The sequence below is a fragment of the Orbicella franksi genome, chromosome 14 (assembly GCF_964199315.1).
Source record: "Orbicella franksi chromosome 14, jaOrbFran1.1, whole genome shotgun sequence".
Taxonomy (NCBI): domain Eukaryota; kingdom Metazoa; phylum Cnidaria; class Anthozoa; order Scleractinia; family Merulinidae; genus Orbicella; species Orbicella franksi.
In genome coordinates this window covers 2,648,132-2,666,500 of record NC_138158.1, presented here as the reverse complement: position 1 = coordinate 2,666,500, position 18,369 = coordinate 2,648,132, and the positions used below count along the sequence as shown (strand labels likewise).

The following is an 18,369-nucleotide window of genomic DNA, read 5'->3' as shown; positions in this document are numbered from 1 at the left end:
CCACTATAATGGACATTGTGTCTAGATTTTTTGAAACCTTGGGGGGAGGGCTGTTGAAATGACTTCTGGCTTAAACCTCTCAGTACTTGCACCGTAAACGGACCTGTTTATTATGACGTAATGCAGTTCAGTGTAAATAGTGTATATAATGAGTGAACATTGTCAAACCCCTTGTGGTTTGGCCTTTTTATTCAACTCCTTGGAACAAGAGTAAAAGTTTAGTTTTTGTAATCAGATAGAAATGTGAAGTTGCGACTGCTCATTTGCAACTGTCCATGTTTGTTCCCTCAACTGTGCGTCCACGTCCTGGTGTATTAAGGAATGGGTCAGCTATTGTTTAACCATAAGCTAAGGGGTGGTCTATCTTAAAGCAGGGCCACTTAACATTGATGTTTTCATGGCAACCAGCAAGGTGTCAGTCTGGTATCATTGTAAAAGCTTTTGTTTACCAGCAAAACAAAACAGCACTTAGTGACTATTCTCGAGAAACTTGTGAAATAAGCTTAACTGAATGTAATTGGAATGCACTGGCCAATTTGTGTGATCCTGCCACTGTCAATATTGTCATGTCATGTGATATCAAGAAAGTCAGCCGAGGCAAGATTGAGCACTGTACCAATCACTTTTCCTAAGGGGCTTGGCTTTGAAAAAATAGATTGCTGATACAGAGCAAAACTACAAGGAAATTGTTTCAACTAAACATTACCTGATCCACTCCTTAATGTTGCTGAGCTGTTTTGATATTGAGGAACAAACCCAAATGAATTGTATTATATTAATCATTGTAATACTAGCAGGCACCTAGTGTGTTTCATTGCTCTTTAAGCAATGCTTCCTTAAATGTGATACTTGGACATTTTTCTCTCAAGAGTTTTAAATTGTTTTGTATCAGAACAAGAGACTTGAGGAACATTGACATGAAATACCAAGTACAAAGAGACTTTAGATAAGAAGTACTTGGAAATGTCCAAAGAGGAATCAGATGAAAATGTAATTTTCTTATAGTAAAGTCATTTTGCAGCTTATGCGTCCGTTTATTATTGTTGTTGTTGTTGATTTTCATGGAAGGCTAGCTAGTAAACCTTAAATTCCCAAGAGTGATGAAAAGTTAATTTCTCCTTACAATATAAATACATCATCATGCAAACAGATTCTGAGAGTAAAGTAATTCATCAAGGCGTTGATGCCTTACTTTACGATAACTGCGGAAATTCTCGCACGCTCATTAGCTAATTTTCATTGTTAGTAAGCAGACAGACACATGATTTTATAATTCATGCGATGCGTCACCGAGCGTGAGCAGACAATTTGACAATTTGCTATCGTAAAAAGCAAATTGACATCAGTTTTTTATGTGCCTGTCCTTTCATTGACAATGAATTTCGTCACAACATTGTCAAAGCCACTCGGCTATGGCCTCGTGGATCCACAGCTACTTTGACAATGTTATGACGAAAGTCATGATCAATAACAGGACAGACGCATGAAAAACTGACGTCAATTTGTTAAATGTATCACCAATTTCTCATAACTAACATCAAAAGTAATGTGTAACAATCAGTAAGGAGAACTGATAGTTTAAACTTTGCAGTGAATTGGTTCTAACATCAGAAAACTTCTGACTGGCAACTTTCCCACACCAACAAAATTTCTTGGGCCGTTTACTATTCTAAAGGAGGTTTATCTTTCAACCGTGTAACGTCAATAAGCCTTTAGTGCTTCAGTTCTTCTCTGAAGGTTGCGCTTCTCTTGGTGAGCACTAAGAGTATTGTGCGCAGTTAGGATTGAATAAATACACGACCTAAGGGTAAATTAGGTCAAACTGGGAGAACAAGTTATACGCAAAACTGTTCCGGTCCTTGATTGGTAGATGCATTACTCGACCGCTCCCTGGGGCGAGTTAACGGGGGCTGAAATTTTCTTGCGGGATCAAGATTAATATATGAACTGAGACTGCATACTACTTCACTTGCATTTGTTACCTGATTTGTGAAACTAAAGTTGGGGTCATCATAGTCCCTAGTCCTGAAGCTGAACATTATTTCTCAGTAGAAAACTAAAGGACACTTTGTTTTAGTCGCCTTCGCAGCCGTCATGAGGGTGGTCACGCAACGCTTGCCCCTACTTATTGGGGAGAAGTATGGCGTGACGACCCTTAAAATAGTTGTGAAGAAGGCTATTGTAGTTTACGATCGATTACCAGCCGCTGTTCGGGAAAGGAGTCCGCGCTCCTCCCCCGCTCCGTCCCCGTTCCTCCCCTCTTATCGGGGTGGAACACGGACTTGAGAAAGCGGTGGAAATCGAGCCTAATTGTAGTTTTGGTCTGGTTGAGCGCACGCCTCTCGAAACCCTTACCTTATTTCGGATCAAAATATCTTGGGAGTGGAGGTGTTCCCTTCTGTACGTTTTACAGGTATATGTAGCCCTAAAAGATATGGTTATAGCCATTTTACTCTGACATAGGGTGTAAATTTGGTCTCAAATGGGTTACATTTTGTTCGCACTCCTGGAATGTTGTATGTATGTTGTTTAGAAGAAACTACTTCCCAAATGTTCAACTAAATGAACACATTCCTGGTTGGCTGAAGTCGTGGAGACGTGTAATAAAGTTTTTGGCCATGCCAGGAATAAAGTATCAAAAGTCACATATTTTGGTCTGAAAGGGGGTAAGGCATGAGGGTTTCAGGAAGCAGTCCCACCAAATTTTTTTTGAAGAGAACTCCTGAACTAAAAGAATCTGTTTTTGCTAAGTCTATTTCAGACCTGACTCACCACTAGACAAGAACCCACCCAGAAACTCTCAGTGCTTCAGTTTCACACGGACCTCGGATTTTTCTCAATTTCAGTCATTTTTTTTTTTTTTTTTTTTAATATGGTTAAAAATACACCTATTTTGCTCCCTAGCGCATTTTTTGCCCTGAACGGTTGCGATGCTGTGTGCTCGGGAAGTCTGGCGATGGGTCATTCAACATTTTGACCGGAAAGAGACTGGGGCTGGCTATCCCCTCTTGTCACAAGACATCGTCGTGAAACGAAAAACGATGGTTTGCGTTTTAAACTTTGCACTGCTTGTTTTAGCTTTCGTTTCCTTGGCTGCCGCTACTGTTCCCTACGAGACTGCTTATTTTGAGCAGAACCTCGACCATTTCAACTTCGTTCAAGATAAAACTTTCAAACAACGTTACATTTATACAGGTAAGTCAGCTTGCATACTATTGCTTTCAAGCTCTGTTGAAGCAGCACTTTCTTTCTTTTCAAAAATTATTTCCAGTCGAACACTCCCCTTCCCCCCCCCCCCTCCCCAATCGATCTCAAACCAACTGCAACCACACTTTTGACATTTTTCGTTTCATATGGCGAGCTCAACTGGTCTGGGTGAGTATCAAATGAACCGTGGGCGTTTAATTTAGGGGCCTCTGTGTGTTTTCTCTTAAACTCACCCATATGCAGCTTCAAGTGGTGGGGGGACTCCTATATTAAAAGGACGTGGGTGCTTGTCGTACCCTTTAGGGGTTAAAAACGCAGTTTTGGTACCTCTTAGGGCGTTCAGCCTCACAAGGTCCACAGCATGAGCTGTTGTGTTACCCTTCAGGGTATTGGGCTGAAAAAATACGACAGGAGATAGTGTCCTGTTTTTAATTTGTATCTCTTAGGGGTAAAAAAAAAATCGTTTCAAGCCACACCCACAAAAATTGATCTTGTTACCTCTTAGGGATTCCTTTGAAAATTTCTGACGAGCAGCGCTGTCCATTTGATATTTGAATCCCCCCAAAGCCCCACCTGTGAGAGAGCAATAAGATATACCAAAAGTTATATGCTTCGGGAGATACCCACAGCAATTTTCTCTAGAGGGCTTAGTTTTGGCAACTGCTAAAATTATGTAATGTAGGAGATTTATGATGGAATACCTGCTGGAGCCTCAGTAGGTGCCAAGTGTCATTGAAAGCACTGCCTGTCTGCTCTGTGGATTTAGTATTCTTTTAAAATTGTACTTGCCATACCACGGTTGTGTCAGGGATCAAATTTAAATAGAAGGGGATTCAAATTTACCATCTTGAGACAGTTAATTTGTCTAGACATGAATTACATATTTAGACAAATTTTGGGGCAAAATTTATGTTAATTTATCTTCAGCTGATTCATATTTGTGAGCGCAAGAATTTGCTAACAGACATATCGTGTGGAAACAGATTTTACCTCAAAATTCATTCAGACAGAGAGTTTAAATCCAGGCAAATTATCCATGTCAGAAAGGTAAATTACCTTTAGTTAGGAGATGGATGAATTATTGTTCCCTTTTTAAAATTTGTCAGTGGATTTGTGCCAATTTGAAGAATTCTGAAAACTACCAATCTGCTGCAGAAGAAGACCAAATGCACAACTTTGCAGCAATATATTGCAGCACCTATAGAAGAAGTGCCAGTCGGCATCAAAAATAATAAACATGTATCGTAATTGAAACTCAGGAATGTTTTTTTATAGATCAATACTGGAATGAGAATGGGCCAATATTCTTTTACACTGGTAATGAAGGACCTATCACAGGATTCTGGGACAACTCTGGCTTTGTCTTTGAGGCAGCTGAGAAATTTAATGCCTTAGTTATATTTGGTGAACATGTAAGTAATAGACATTTGTGTTTTACTTGTACAAGTAGGACAAAATATAATACTAATTTATTATTATTAATAGTAAATGTTTTTTTCTCATCCCCCTTGTCCCCCATCAATTTTTTCTGGTGCCCCTCAATCTATGCGCCTAATTATTATTTTACGATAAGTGTCTAATTTCTCATGTGCTGATTGGCTCATTTTTATCAATAAGAGTACAGACAGATAAAATGTTAATTTATGCAAGCTTTCAAGTTCAACTTTCAGCTGTCAAACTGTCAACTTTTTAACCAATGAGATTTTGTGGACTTTTTTAAGTAGCCAATCAAAAAGCGGGAAAAGCTATTGACAACGCTCGTGGCATTTTGAATAAAATTCATGTATCTTTGTTTACGGCAAGTTTACAGCGTCTTTTCCCCTCATTTATTCCCAGCATTTGACCATTTTGGGGTCTTGTTATTGTACAAAACAAATTGACGTCAGTTTTTTGTGTCTGTCCTCTTATTAATGATAAATTGCGTCATAAAATTGTCAAAGTTTACTGCGGAACCACTTGCCTGCGGCTCATGGTTCCACAACCACTTTGACAATGTTATGATGCAATTTATCATCAGTAAGAGGACAGACGCATAAAAAACTGACGTCAATTTGTTAATTTTTTCCAAGTCGACAACTACATGAAGGGGTAGCAAATGGTTACTAGAAAGCCATAGTTCTTGGGAAATTTTGACTTAATCAATGTCAAATTCTCTAAATGCTTTGTGATTGAGCTACAAAGTCTTGCTTTTGAGGTGTTCCTTCTGTCTTGTAGTCTAAAATATTTATTGTGGAAGTCACAGTCTCAGATTTTCAGACAATTAGGACTGTGCATATTACCAAGTCTCAGAGTTTACCATTCATATTTCTACGACTAGAGACAATATAGTCCTGTAGCATTACTATACTATATAGTGACACATAAAGTGAGAGTTTATATTATTTTCAATAAAAGAGGTATTATGGAGAATCTATGCCATTTGGTTCATCATCATTTGACCATGACAAAGTTGGCTACCTTACAGTGGAACAAGCCATGGCAGACTTTGCTGTTTTAGTTACAGAACTAAAGATTCAGTTTAAAGCTACAGAGAGCAAAGTTGTTGCTTTTGGTGGAAGGTGAGTAGTTTTAATTTAACCCTATTGTCAATTTTCAAATTCTCCTTAATATGCGTAGGTGATCATATATTCATGTAACCTGCACAATATAAAATAATAATCTACATTTAATGTAGATTATTATTTGAGGTAGAAACACACAGTTTTAAGTTTGCAATACATGTTTCGGATGACCAACTTAAAACTGAGTGTTTCTACCTCAAAGTTATTTCATGTGTGCTACTAGTTCTTAAATTATTATTAATGGAGCAACAACAACAACAACTGTATTAAGTGTAAATTCTGGGCGAAACGAATACTCGGAAAAAATCCGAGTCCCAGATGGGATTTGAACCCACGACCCTCCGTGATCTAGTCGGATGCTCTAACCACTGAGCTACTGGAGACTCTATGGTGAGCAAGGGTCAAATTGTGGGTATTGACTGGAACCGCATCGTGCAGCTACACAGCCACGTACTGACTCATGTGGACTCACTAACAGCATCGAGCTGTCACATTAAGGCATCTAGCACATATGAACTCACTAATAGCATTACATGGAAGGTTGGTTGGACACATCTGGATATGCCTTAATGTGACAGTGTGATGCTGTTAGTGAATTCATATGTGCTAGATGCCTTAATGTAACCGTTTGTTAATAACAGTTAAATGGAGAATACCTCTTTTATTATAGTACAAATATGGGAGAAATTACTTTTGTTGATTGGTATTGATCATTTTCTATTTCTCCGTACCTATATACTTCAATATCTATAGGTGATCATATGAATGCAAGTGCAATGAGGATTCATACTGCGAGTGATATTTGAAAATTTTCTCAAAATTGCACGAGTCTTTAGGTGAGCGCAATTTGGAATAATTTTAAAATATCACAAGTAGTGTAAATCCTTAATTGCTCAAGCTTTTATTTCATTACTTATTTATTATAGGACTGGGCAAATTATGAATACATCATTGTGCATTAATTTGCACTGCAATGCATATTTAAAATTAAAGATGAACTGACCTGCTCTCAGGCGATCACCTTGACGTAATTTTCTATGTCATATAATAAATTTTGTTTTTAAGGAGAGGAAGTAAAATACAAAAAAACTTTCATTAAATGCTGAATAAAATTTAAACCAACCTATTTTAAAAATTAGTTAATGATTATTAAAGTATCCTAAATTTTCAAATATTTTATTTCAGTTATGGTGGTATGCTTAGTGCTTACATGCGATTTAAGTATCCAAATGTGATCGATGCAGCTCTGGCAGCCAGTGCTCCTATTTACATGATTACCTTCACTGGAAGTGAACGTGAATTCTTCTTTCCTGCTGTGACAAAGGTAACTTTGCTATCAGCTGAAAGTTAAATTCAGGCTTTAAGTTATGTTCCTTAAAATGTCTTTTTCTATGTACATGCTCACCTTAGTGGAATTAGATGCAGTAACATTTTTTTTCTGCTGGTTTATTTGATAGAGCATCTCTTTTGTTTTTTAATTTCTTTTGAAGGACTTTTTAAATGCTGATCCTAACTGCCCTGGTAATGTTGTTACTGCTTTTGATATGCTTGAGAAGCTGAAAAACCAAGGATCAGAAGGTGCAAAGTGTATTCTTTTTTGAAATGATTTTAATTTGCTATCATGAAGTAATGTTTCATATTATACTATAACTGTAGTACTCATCTTCTCATAAATTTTCAAATATTTTTTTATCTCTGTGATGTAATATAAAAGGCCAAAAATCAATCCATTTCTTGTTTATTCTCCTGTAATTCTTCAAGACAAATTTATTTAGTGAGCAGAAGTGAATTGATACAATTAAACTATCAAATTTCTTTCACTTATAAGGAAGTCTCAAATAAAAGTAGACACTGATTGTAGATGATTTAGAAGATTCTAGATTACATCTATGTGGGCTTTAACAGTGACACTTTTGTCAGACAAATGTCCTAGTACTGTTGTACTTGTTGGTGTGAGCATTATCCTAAGTAACAGAAATAACAGTCAGTTGTGAGTACCTTGTCTTTCCATGTTTACAGGGCTAGCTGAGCTGTCAAAGATATTTAAACTTTGTAAGCCCCTTACATCAACGGAACAGGTACGATATACATTGCTCAAGAACTATATATAATCATTAGTAGCATATCATTGTCAATGGTAGCACATAAGGGCAAATGTCTTATAATTCTTACTAGATCATTTGTTCTTCCTTCCTTCCTTCCTTCATTCCTTCATTCCTACCTACCTATCTACCTCCTTCCATCCCACCCACCCACCCTTCCTTCCTATCTCCCCTCCCCCTTTCTTCCCTCCCACCCTCCCTCCCTTCTTTCCTTCCTTCCTTCCTTCCTTCCTTCCTTCCTTCCTTCCTTCCTTCCTTCCTTCATTCCTTCATTCCTTCATTCCTTCCTATTTTCCTCCCTCCTTCCCTCCTTCCTCCCATGGATTCTTTTTTTCATCATGAGTACAGACTGGTGAAGTACCACCATCCATAATTATACCTTTTGGTATAGTTGCACATGCGCTTTTATTCTTCTGTAGGATAACTTGATTGACTGAGGGACTGACTGAGTGACTGACTGAGTGACTCACTGACTGACTGGCTGATTGGTTGATTGACTGATTGGTCTATTGGTTGTCATGATTGATTTGTTGATTTACAGATCCATCATATGTTAGGTTGGATTCGGAATGTTTTTACTTCCCTTGCGATGGGTGATTATCCGTACCCCACTAACTTTCTTGCTCCACTACCGGGGCATCCTGTAAATGTGGCATGTAAAATGATGGCAAGTGCATCATCCAAGCTTCAAGGACTGGCGGAAGTCACAGCGATGGTTTACAATGGCACCAATGGGACACTGCCATGCCTTAATCCAGACAGTGAGTACATTGAGTGCGCTGATCCCACTGGTTGTGGTCTGGGTCCAGATAGCCGTGCTTGGGACTATCAGGTATTGAAAACATGTTGCGGAAAGAGTAGAGTAATACAGTGTTTATGGAGCTCACTACCTTGAGAGGTGATCCCCTTATTCCTGTTTCCATATAGTATGAAGCAACTAGAAGTACTTCCTCCTATGGATAGTCCATCTCACCTCCAAGCATTTTGTCAGATTTCTGCTACAATTTAATGTACCACTGGGTCTGACATTTCAAGAAATAATTTGCCCACAGCCCTTCCCCTACTTTGCTTCTTTAGATACAGCACATTAAGTGTCATTATCTGACTCATCCCCTGTTGTCTCTCAGTGTTGTATTGAATATTAACAAGAGACATCTGGTGAAAACTTGGAGGCATGGGTGGTTATGGGAAGGAGGAAAGGTGAGAGACAACCGGCAGATCCTCTTTTCAAGATGGTCAAGAGATCCCTTCCCATCAAGCTCTGCTTAATCATTCCCACCCACTCAACTCTTGCTCCTGTCAGAGACTCTGAGACAGCTGGGGATGAGTCAGTGTCATTGTAGTTGGATGTAGCTTGTACTGTGTTGGGGATCAAAATACAGTAGAACTCCAGCAACTTGAACTCTGAAGGGAAACAAAAAACAGTTCAAGTTAGCAGGGGTTCGAGTTATCGGGGTCGATTGAATATCCAACTTGCCATGTTAATAATTGATAGTTCACTGATTTCTCAGCACTTCAGTATACAGTACAGTGTAAATGAAACTTATCTCATCAGAAATGCATTTGTACTTTTCATAATGTTCTGCGCTGTAGCACTGTTTCATCCGGCATGACTCATAAGATCAGGCAATGGCTGTCAAATATGTGAACGGTCGGTTGCAATTACACTAATTAAAATAAAATTGCTGTGGTGTTAGTTTTGAGTTTTTTTACCGATTACACAACAGGAAAAGCTAATGGGATGACATCCCTGGTGAGTTACAGGAACCATTATATTTAATTCGAGTTATTGGGGTGGATTTTGACCTAGGGAAACGAAATTCAGTTTGAGTTAGCGGGGAATTCAAGTTATCGGAGTTTGAGTTAACCGAGTTAAAATGACTGAAAAGTGGGGTCAAATCCAAGGAAAATGGGACTTGGTTCAAGTTTGCAGGGGAGTTCAAGTTATCTGAGCTCGAGTTACCAGGGTTCTACTGTATTTACAGTAGATGCAAATCATGAAAATCTTAAAAAGAACCTGTGACCTCTTTCAGGCATGTACTGAGTTAGCCCTGCCAGCAGGCTCAAACAACAAAACAGACATGTTTCCACCTCTACCCTGGACTCCTGACATGAGAGCCGAGTACTGTCAGGAAAAATGGGGTGTGGTCCAACGACCAGGCTGGTCAGCGATTCAGCTCTGGGGAAAAGGTTGGTTTGAATATTGAAATGACAGTGTGTGTTGAGACTTAACTGTACAAGAATAAATATTTAGCTAAATTTAACACATGTACCCTCACTTGGGGGACAAGGTATGTTTAGCAGATAGTTGGAAATAAGTGCTCAGCTCTATTTGTCAATTCTGGATGTCTTGACAGAAAGATTATTTATCCTGAAAATCTGACCTTGATGATCAGTTTCTGAGTACTCCTAAATTGTAGTCCTGAATTTACGGTGATTCTCTCAGGAGAAATCAGATATTGATCACTTAAATAACTTGAAGGGTTTAAGAGAGTTCCTTCCTGCTGTATAACCCCCTCCCCCCCCCCCCCTACCCCTGGCCTTTAGTGAATTCTATCTTTAATTTGTTTCTCTCCTTTCTTGCAGACATATCGTCAGCGTCAAATATTATTTTCTCCAATGGTGACTTGGATCCATGGAGACCAGGAGGGGTATGTTTGTATCATCATCAGAATAGTATAAATAATTGAATGTGTTTTTCTCACCATCAAAATTTTTCCTTTGTACCAATGAAACATTCAGCTGTACAGGCTATCGTAGATTAATACACCATATACCCATTACTCGTAAGGTTCTGCAAGATGTCTCCCCAACACTAGTCGCAGTTCTGGTCAAGGGTGGCGCCCATCATCTTGATCTCAGGTATGTTTAAAGTTTTTATAAAATTATTATTTTAGAAGGGAGAAGTAGTCAATCCCCTGTATGCAATGTTTCTTTCAGTTCGTGACAATAGAAAGAATGCTGTTGATATAATCACACAAAAGTGAAACATTTTTAATAGTTGCGTGATTTGAAAGGTAAGATCCATGCATTGCATGCTTCTGTTAGCGATTGAAAAATGAACAAATGAAGCCCAAAGCCAGTTACTATAAAAGGCACTATTTTAGAAAAGCCCTTAGCTATTGAATTTACATACAATTAGATTATGTGACAGAACATATTCAAGGTACTGGAGATCATAATGTGTAGACTCTTTGATCTCTAAGCTTTTGTTACACCTGAAAAGATTCAAACTGGACCCTCTACAGGTACGTGTTGTTTGAAAGGATTCAGAGTTGCCCAATTTTTAACTGGCATACTATTCAAGAAGTGAAATGTTCACTGTTACATCAGACAATGGTGATTTGCCAATTCCTTTTATTTATTTCTGAAAAGTTAATTAATAAATTATTAATTAATGTTACTAATGATGTTTTTTTTTGTTGTTTTTTTTTTTTTTCGTCTAGAGCTTCTAACCCTAAGGACCCGCCCACAGTAACGCAAGCCCGTGAACAAGAGCTGGAACTGATTCAGAAGTTTCTACAGTAGAAGGACTCTTTGGGAGACAATAACTCAATGAAATGAGAAATACCTTTTATATAAAATTTATATAAAATTAATGTAGTTTTTGTAACATAAATTTAATGAATGCCTAGGGACTTCTTTATTGGTTTGTCACAGAACACGTTTTCCAGTGTGAGCATCACATATCAAGTAAAGTAATTATTCTTAACGTTGAAAAGAGCTTTTATGGCCTGTGCCTTCTGTAATAATTTGGCAAGTCACTTAGAAGTTGTCGTTCAATGTTGTTGTAAAGATAATATCAGCCGTTCTTCCGGAAAAGCGTCTGCCCTCCTCCTCAAAGCCGCTTGAGAGAACGGCAGAAATCAAGCCTAACTATAGCTAGACAGAAACAATTCTTTAAGTATTACATGGACTAGCTGCTATTGAAGAGTGTTTTTTATAATAAATGGTCTAAAAGGCATCTTTGTAAGTTACTGAGTCTGAAAAAAATGCTAAACTTAATCTGTGGCTAAAAATGCATTGAAATGGCAGCACCTGTTGCAGCTGAACAGCAAATATCAAAGAAGAGTTTTTCTGCTTCTTTGGAATTGTTTAAAGTGAAAGTATAAAATCTTGATTTTAAACATGTTGGCTTTGCGTTCTGAAATATGGATGCTTCTGGCAAGAAGACCGTAGGGAAAATTTTGCATTGCAAAAACGTTCCAACATACAGGGTTCTTGCCGGTGCTAATTTTTCATTGCAGTATTCTTTTTTCTTTTTTTTTTTTTTTTTTAATGATACATTCAACATAAACAGGCTTGTGGTGTCATGGCTGTTTTTTACGTTATTGTGTACTCCTGGGATGGTTTTATTCAAGGTGAAAGACTGCTTTGTTTTCTGTGCTCTCTGAAGCATGAAATGATGGGTTTTCTTTAACTTGCAGTACGTTGAACATTAGCTTTTGTAGTGGAAATTTCTCCAATGGAGTACCAAACGCACTTCAGTGTAGGAATCTGTCTGGAAGTTATACACTTTATTTTTGTATTGGTGAATGTTCTTAATCTTTGTGTTAAGCTACCTGTTGAAGTATTCTTTTTCTAACATTTTAGGTAATTGTCAAACACAGGAAGATGGGTTCCTGTCAAGACAAAGCTTAGCCTGCGTCGCAGACAGTCTAAACCACCAGTATAGTCCATCTGTGCAACGGCTCCCAAAAAGTTGTTCTGATATCCTGCAGTTTGTGTATCCATTTTTGATTGGCTATTTTCTTACTCACTTTCTGATTGGATAATTCTTGTGAAAGCGATCACACAACTATCACGTAATACTAAAAATAATTGTGTGCGGTTATCCCAAGAACATTTGTACATTTGTACATTATTCAATGTCAAATTTACTTGAGTTGGAAATAAGATGTCTGCAATAACAGAAGAAGATTGGCAAAAAGCATTCAAATCCGTGAGAGAGCAGTTTGAAATCGATAATCTTCTACCTGAACAGGAAAACTCGCTTCGCGACTTTCTTGGAGGTCAAAATATTTTTGTAAATTTGCCGACGGGCTATGGTAAATCTTTGATTTTCCAGTGCCTTCTGATCGCTGCCGATGCTCTGTTCGAAAAGCCTCGTGGTTCCAGTGTTCTCATTGTAATATCGCCATTGTGATCGCTTATGGAAGACCATATTCTCTGGCAAAGCCGGACAAAGATAAATATGAGAAGAAGAAGCAGCATAACTTGCAACAGTTAATCAAACTGCCGGGCCCGGCATAATAATACAAAATGCAAGTAACCAACATGTTCACGGAATATTTCAAACTTTGTCCCTCCAGAGCTAACATTTAGAGAGCTTGAAACATATCTTGCAGTACAAATGAGCCAAAAAAAGACTAGCACGTGGCAAAAAACAGTGTCAAACTCTTACAAATTACGCGCAGATAACAGCGGAAACCACACAGACCTATGACTTCTAACAGCTCTACTCTGGAAATGTCCTCCTAAAAACACAGGATTATTGCTTAACAAAATATTCAAAGATCCCCGTATCATACAAAAGGGGCAGATCCTTAACGATACACTAGTTCGAGCAAAACTTTTGAAGCGGCTATTTATTAATACACATGGATAGGAGTTGTGTAGGCCTGTCACTCTATTGTTAGTATTGCGTGATATATTTCGCAAGAATATGACCAATCACAAGGCGCGTAATAAACTAGCCAATCAGAAATGGATACACAGATCCGTGTATCCATGCGGGATATCAGAACAAGCTTTTGGGAGCCGTTTCGCAGACGTACTATATCGGAGATTTTATGACAGGTCCGGCTGCAACGCAGGCTAGACAAAGCTCTGACTTCTCAAATTGAACTGTACTGACCTGAAGATGAGTACAGTCACATCCAGGGGGAGGGGGGGGGGGTACTCCTTTATATGGGCTATATAGGTATATGGGGCCCCAAAGGGTATGGTTTTTCAGCCGCTTTGGTCATAAATAGGCTATTGATTTTGGCCATTTTGGTCTTAAATAGGATATGGGTTTTGTACTGTATTCTTGAATTGGGTACGTTGTTTAGAAGAAACTACTTTTTCATCATTATTGATAACACCATATGTCTAGGGCAAGTGTGTCATCTGCAACGGTCATAAGCAGGCCATCAAATTTTTGGTCTGGTCATAAATAGTGTAGGGAAGATCACAGATTTTGGTCATAAAAAGGGTAAGGGTTTTGGGAAACGGGCCGCACACCCCCAGCAAATTTTTCTGAGTACCCCCCACCCCCCACTGGAGTCACATACCTAAATACTGGCGATAGTTAAGTGTTGTAGTCAGGACATCGACAATTACAATATAAAATTTATCTTGCCCTTATTGCAATTTATTGAAGCATATGAAATTTTGTTCAAAATATCGGAAATACTATTTATTTTTCACTTTTCTATTTTTATTATAACCTTGTGAGGTTCAAAAACACAAAAAAATTACATATTCTCAATGACACCTAAACATTACTAACATTAATAATTATGTCAAATGTAGATTTATAAGGGAAGCAGCGAGATCGATTATGGATGTTATGGATTATACTAAAACCAAAACAGCAGGGATGTTATTGTTTATTGATTTTGATAAAGCATTTGATAGTGTTGGTCTGAATTTTATGTTAAGAAGTTTGAATGTATTCCCTTTTGGCCCCAGTCTTGCAGACATACCTTGTTGTGTCAAACAACAGACTATGTTTACCATACTTTGAAGTACAAAGAGGAGTAAGGCAATACAATCCACTGCCCTTCTACTTATTTATTATTGCTGGGGAAATTTTAGCAATTGCGATTCAAACCAACACAGATATTCATGGCCTCCAAACTGGAAAGGAAGAAGTTAAGGTAGTTCAATATGCCAAAGATCTCACTGTTTTGGAACAGGCCGAAAGAGAGAACATTAAATCCTGAAGTCTGATAATAAATAGCCCTGGATCTTCCAAAGTTGGCTGTATTTTGGGAGGATCAGGACAGTCATCTAGGAGGGGGCTATTCTGAGGGGGAGGGGAGATGGCTAGTTGGAAGAGGGGAAGGGAGGAATGGAAAGAATGTCTATAACCCTTGAGCACAATGATGTGAAAACATTATACAGTTGACTTATAATTGGACAGAACTCTACATGAAGTTGTCTGTTATTCCCTGCACACTAATAATTGATAGTGAAAATTTTTATCAACAGGGAAATACTTGAATGTTGTGTTATTGTGTTCTATAAATACCCAGTGTTCTCCATCTCTCAGCTTTGACCAAAAACCCAACCTTGCCTGACATGTGACCGTATGGGCCAACACCCACCACTGTGTACCCCCCTATAGTTTACTGGTGGGTTTCCTGCTATGTCCCCCATACATCTGCTTTTTGAATTTTCGTTCAAATTTTGATTGCAATAGGCCAATTGCACAAATGGCACCAAAACTTTAGAAAGCTTAAGCCTTGTTCTCATTTTTCCAGACAAAGGATTTCTCTCATCATCTGTGAGGCTGAAGTTTGCTGATATATTGTTATTCAAATTCAGTGCCATTTATGCCATCTGACTACAATGCCAGCAATCATCTAAAAACCAAGCTCACACAACTACAAAATACAACTATGCATTTGTGTCTATGAAGAATATTTTTTTTGGGGGGGGGGGGGGAGGGGATTACATATCTATATACAACTAAGGTAAAGGTAAAGTCTGTATACGAGCCAAGTGGCCCATCAGGCCGGAACGTATCCCAGTTTCAGAAGCACGAAGCGACTAGGAGTATTTCTACTCCCCCCTGGATGGGATGCTAGTCCATCGCAGGGTTACCCCCAGCATTAAGTTCACCAGTACCCATTTATACACTGGATAGAGAGACGCAGTGTGAGAGTTAAGTGTCTTGCCTAAGTACACAACACAATGTCCCCGGCCAGGGCTCAAACCCGGACTGCTTGATCCGGAGACAAGCACACTAACCATGAGCCACCGTGCCTCCCATATACAACTAAAATCAACCATTTATTTGCCACAAAATATAAAATAACTGAAACTAATGAATACAATTAACTTGATAAGCAAAACAACTACTCGTATAACAGCAAAAGTAACTCTTCACTGCTAGCTGAAAAAAGTATTCAATCTTTCATACCATTTCATTCTACCCCGAAATCAGAGTTCTCCTAAGATTTGAAAATATCAAATCTGATAGTAGTCATTGTTTTCATAATTAGGATGTAACAAATTCCTGGCAGACATAAAGTATTGGAAGGCCTGTCAGCAGTTATCTTTTATTGGCTGTAAGGCATACTGAATATAACCCTTCTTAGTTGCTTTCAGCTAAGAAGCATCCTTTTTAAGTAGTGTATTTTGAAATTCCAAGTTTTTGCACAGCACCATATCAAGATGGCTACCGAAAGGCTGTTATGCATGCAACACAAATAACTCAACCTGTGACAGTTAGTGTCTGAGCAGTTTGCAAAAAAGTGCAGCTTACAAGACTCCCATACTGCCAGGACTTATCCAAGTAGTAGTAACATTATGATACTAGGAGTATTTCTACTCCTCAGTGAATGGTATTCCAGTCATTTCCAGGCTTTCACATCAACATTAAAGGAGCTTCACTATGTTTGTACATCTTGAAAAGTTTAGCCTAAATTTTTTAAGTTCTTTGTTTGTAATCTGTGTTAACCTTCTCCATCCTTGTTCCTTTATTGTTTATTTTGATCTTTCTGGTGTTTTTCTATTGTAAACTGTTATTTTTAGGTTTCTTTCAATTTAAAGGTAATTTTGTATGTGGCCTAAAAACTTAAAATACCATGACTGAGCTCCCGATCCTTTAAATGTTCCAGTAAAAAAAATTTAAACCTGGAGGAGACTGAGGCATTGAGAGTAAAGAGGCTTGCCCAAAAACACAAGGCAATGACCCTGATCTGGCCTTGAACTCAGATAGTTGAACCCAACTTGTGAACAAGCAGCATCTGTGTGTTGATGTAATATATCAAGCATGAAAGACCGTGTTTGACCACATTTCTAAACACCAAGAAGGGAGTTGAAAATACAACATGCAGCAGAGTATTTTTGACGAACTTCGAGGTGTTTGGAAATGTGGTCAAACACTGTCTTGAGTGTTTGATATATCTTCTCAATCGAAACTAAAACTTAGGAGAAAACAGAGCAATAAAATTGTAAAAATCTAAGCTAATTAAGATCAGATATCCAAACGCCGTCACGGTCATGACTTCCTTTGTCTTAACTTGATGAATTGTAGCTTTGATGGTTTGAAAAAAATTCTGTCTGCTTTAACAGTCGACTTAACACCTGTTAAATTTCCTTAGCTTTATTTCTTGCATAATAAACAGAGTACAAGTCATTCCTTTTCTGTCGTTGAACAGGGATCTGTTGTCTGACCTCCTCAACATAATCAAGGTCTATATCGGCAAAACTTATCTCTTCGTGCACGCCAGCTTGCGCTATAATCTTTCCCCACGGATCAATAATACTGCTATAACCCCAGCAGGTATATGGATTGTTACTATCTCGAGCGGGTGATGCAGTAACAACGTATACTTGGTGATCTATCGCTCGAGCTCTTTGCATAACGGCCAGATGCGCAGGACAAGTCACAGTGTTGAACGCTGCTGGATACAACAACAATTTACATCCCTTCTGACAATAAATCTGCGCCAGTTCTTGAAATCGTATATCATAGCAAAGTCCTACACCGATTTTGCACACGGGAGTATCAAAGATTCCGAGATCGACGCCCGGTTCCAGGTTCCCGTATTCTTAATAGTCGTACAATCGACCCGGGCGATCGATTTTAAAGAGATGAATCTTTCTGTATTTTAAGATCATACGACCGTACGGATCAAAAACAGGACAGGTGTTGTAAAGCTTTCTTGATTGATCCTTCTCGATGATCGACCCTTCTACAATGTAAGCGCGGTGATCTTTGGCGCTTTTTGACATTAAATCGGGTGATGGACCAGGTATTTCTTCCGCAAAGCTGCGAAGGTCCTCCTCGCTGTTTGGAGCAAGTGTAGTTGCAAATTCTGGAAGCGCAATGAGTTTAGCGCCTTTCTTCACAGCTTCAAATATAAGTTGTTGCAACCTCTGCAGATTTTGGTCTTTTCTTTCGGTTGGAAGGGGTTGAATCGATGCAACACGAAATTTCTTTCCACCTGAAAAGATGTCAAGTTCGTCAGCCATTTTGTTTTTTTAGCACTTGTGTTGCAACTGCGTTCCTTTTGGTCAGCAACTCGTCACCAGTCCGCAGTATATGAAACGGCGGGGAAATTTTGTCGTGCAAACAATGAAGCAAGTTTTCTTCCGAAATATTCTTCGCTTAATCACTAAAGGATCCTAAAGTTGTCTACATATGCATTCTCGAAAATTGTGGGAAACGGCAAATAAGCTTAACGGGAAGATTCGAAGTAGGGGTGGTAATAAAAATTATACGCCTAGTCCAAGTCAAACGCATCCTCTGAGAACTCCCGGAGTACCCCGGGGGGAGGGGG

The 18,369-nt window shown here is 38.6% G+C and overlaps 1 protein-coding gene, 1 non-coding gene and 1 pseudogene across 2 annotated transcripts; 1 reads left to right on the top strand and 2 right to left on the bottom strand.

Annotated features, from left to right (window-relative positions):
• The first annotated feature begins 432 nt into the window (after positions 1-432).
• On the top strand, positions 433-11,834 carry LOC145467960 (dipeptidyl peptidase 2-like). The gene is made up of 11 exons (XM_081451610.1): positions 433-3,195; positions 4,483-4,619; positions 5,602-5,765; positions 6,954-7,092; positions 7,259-7,346; positions 7,788-7,846; positions 8,412-8,702; positions 9,904-10,060; positions 10,457-10,521; positions 10,662-10,732; positions 11,317-11,834. The coding sequence occupies exons 1-11, from the start codon at positions 2,931-2,933 to the stop codon at positions 11,396-11,398; spliced, it is 1,518 nt and encodes a 505-aa protein (XP_081307736.1). The 5' UTR covers positions 433-2,930; the 3' UTR covers positions 11,399-11,834.
• Trnas-aga (transfer RNA serine (anticodon AGA)) lies at positions 6,079-6,152 on the bottom strand. The gene has a single exon. It is a non-coding gene; the product is annotated as a tRNA-Ser (tRNA).
• A 5,339-nt stretch (positions 11,835-17,173) lies between the features above and the next one.
• On the bottom strand, positions 17,174-18,061 carry LOC145468708 (omega-amidase NIT2 pseudogene; annotated as a pseudogene).
• Between the last annotated feature and the right edge of the window lie 308 nt (positions 18,062-18,369).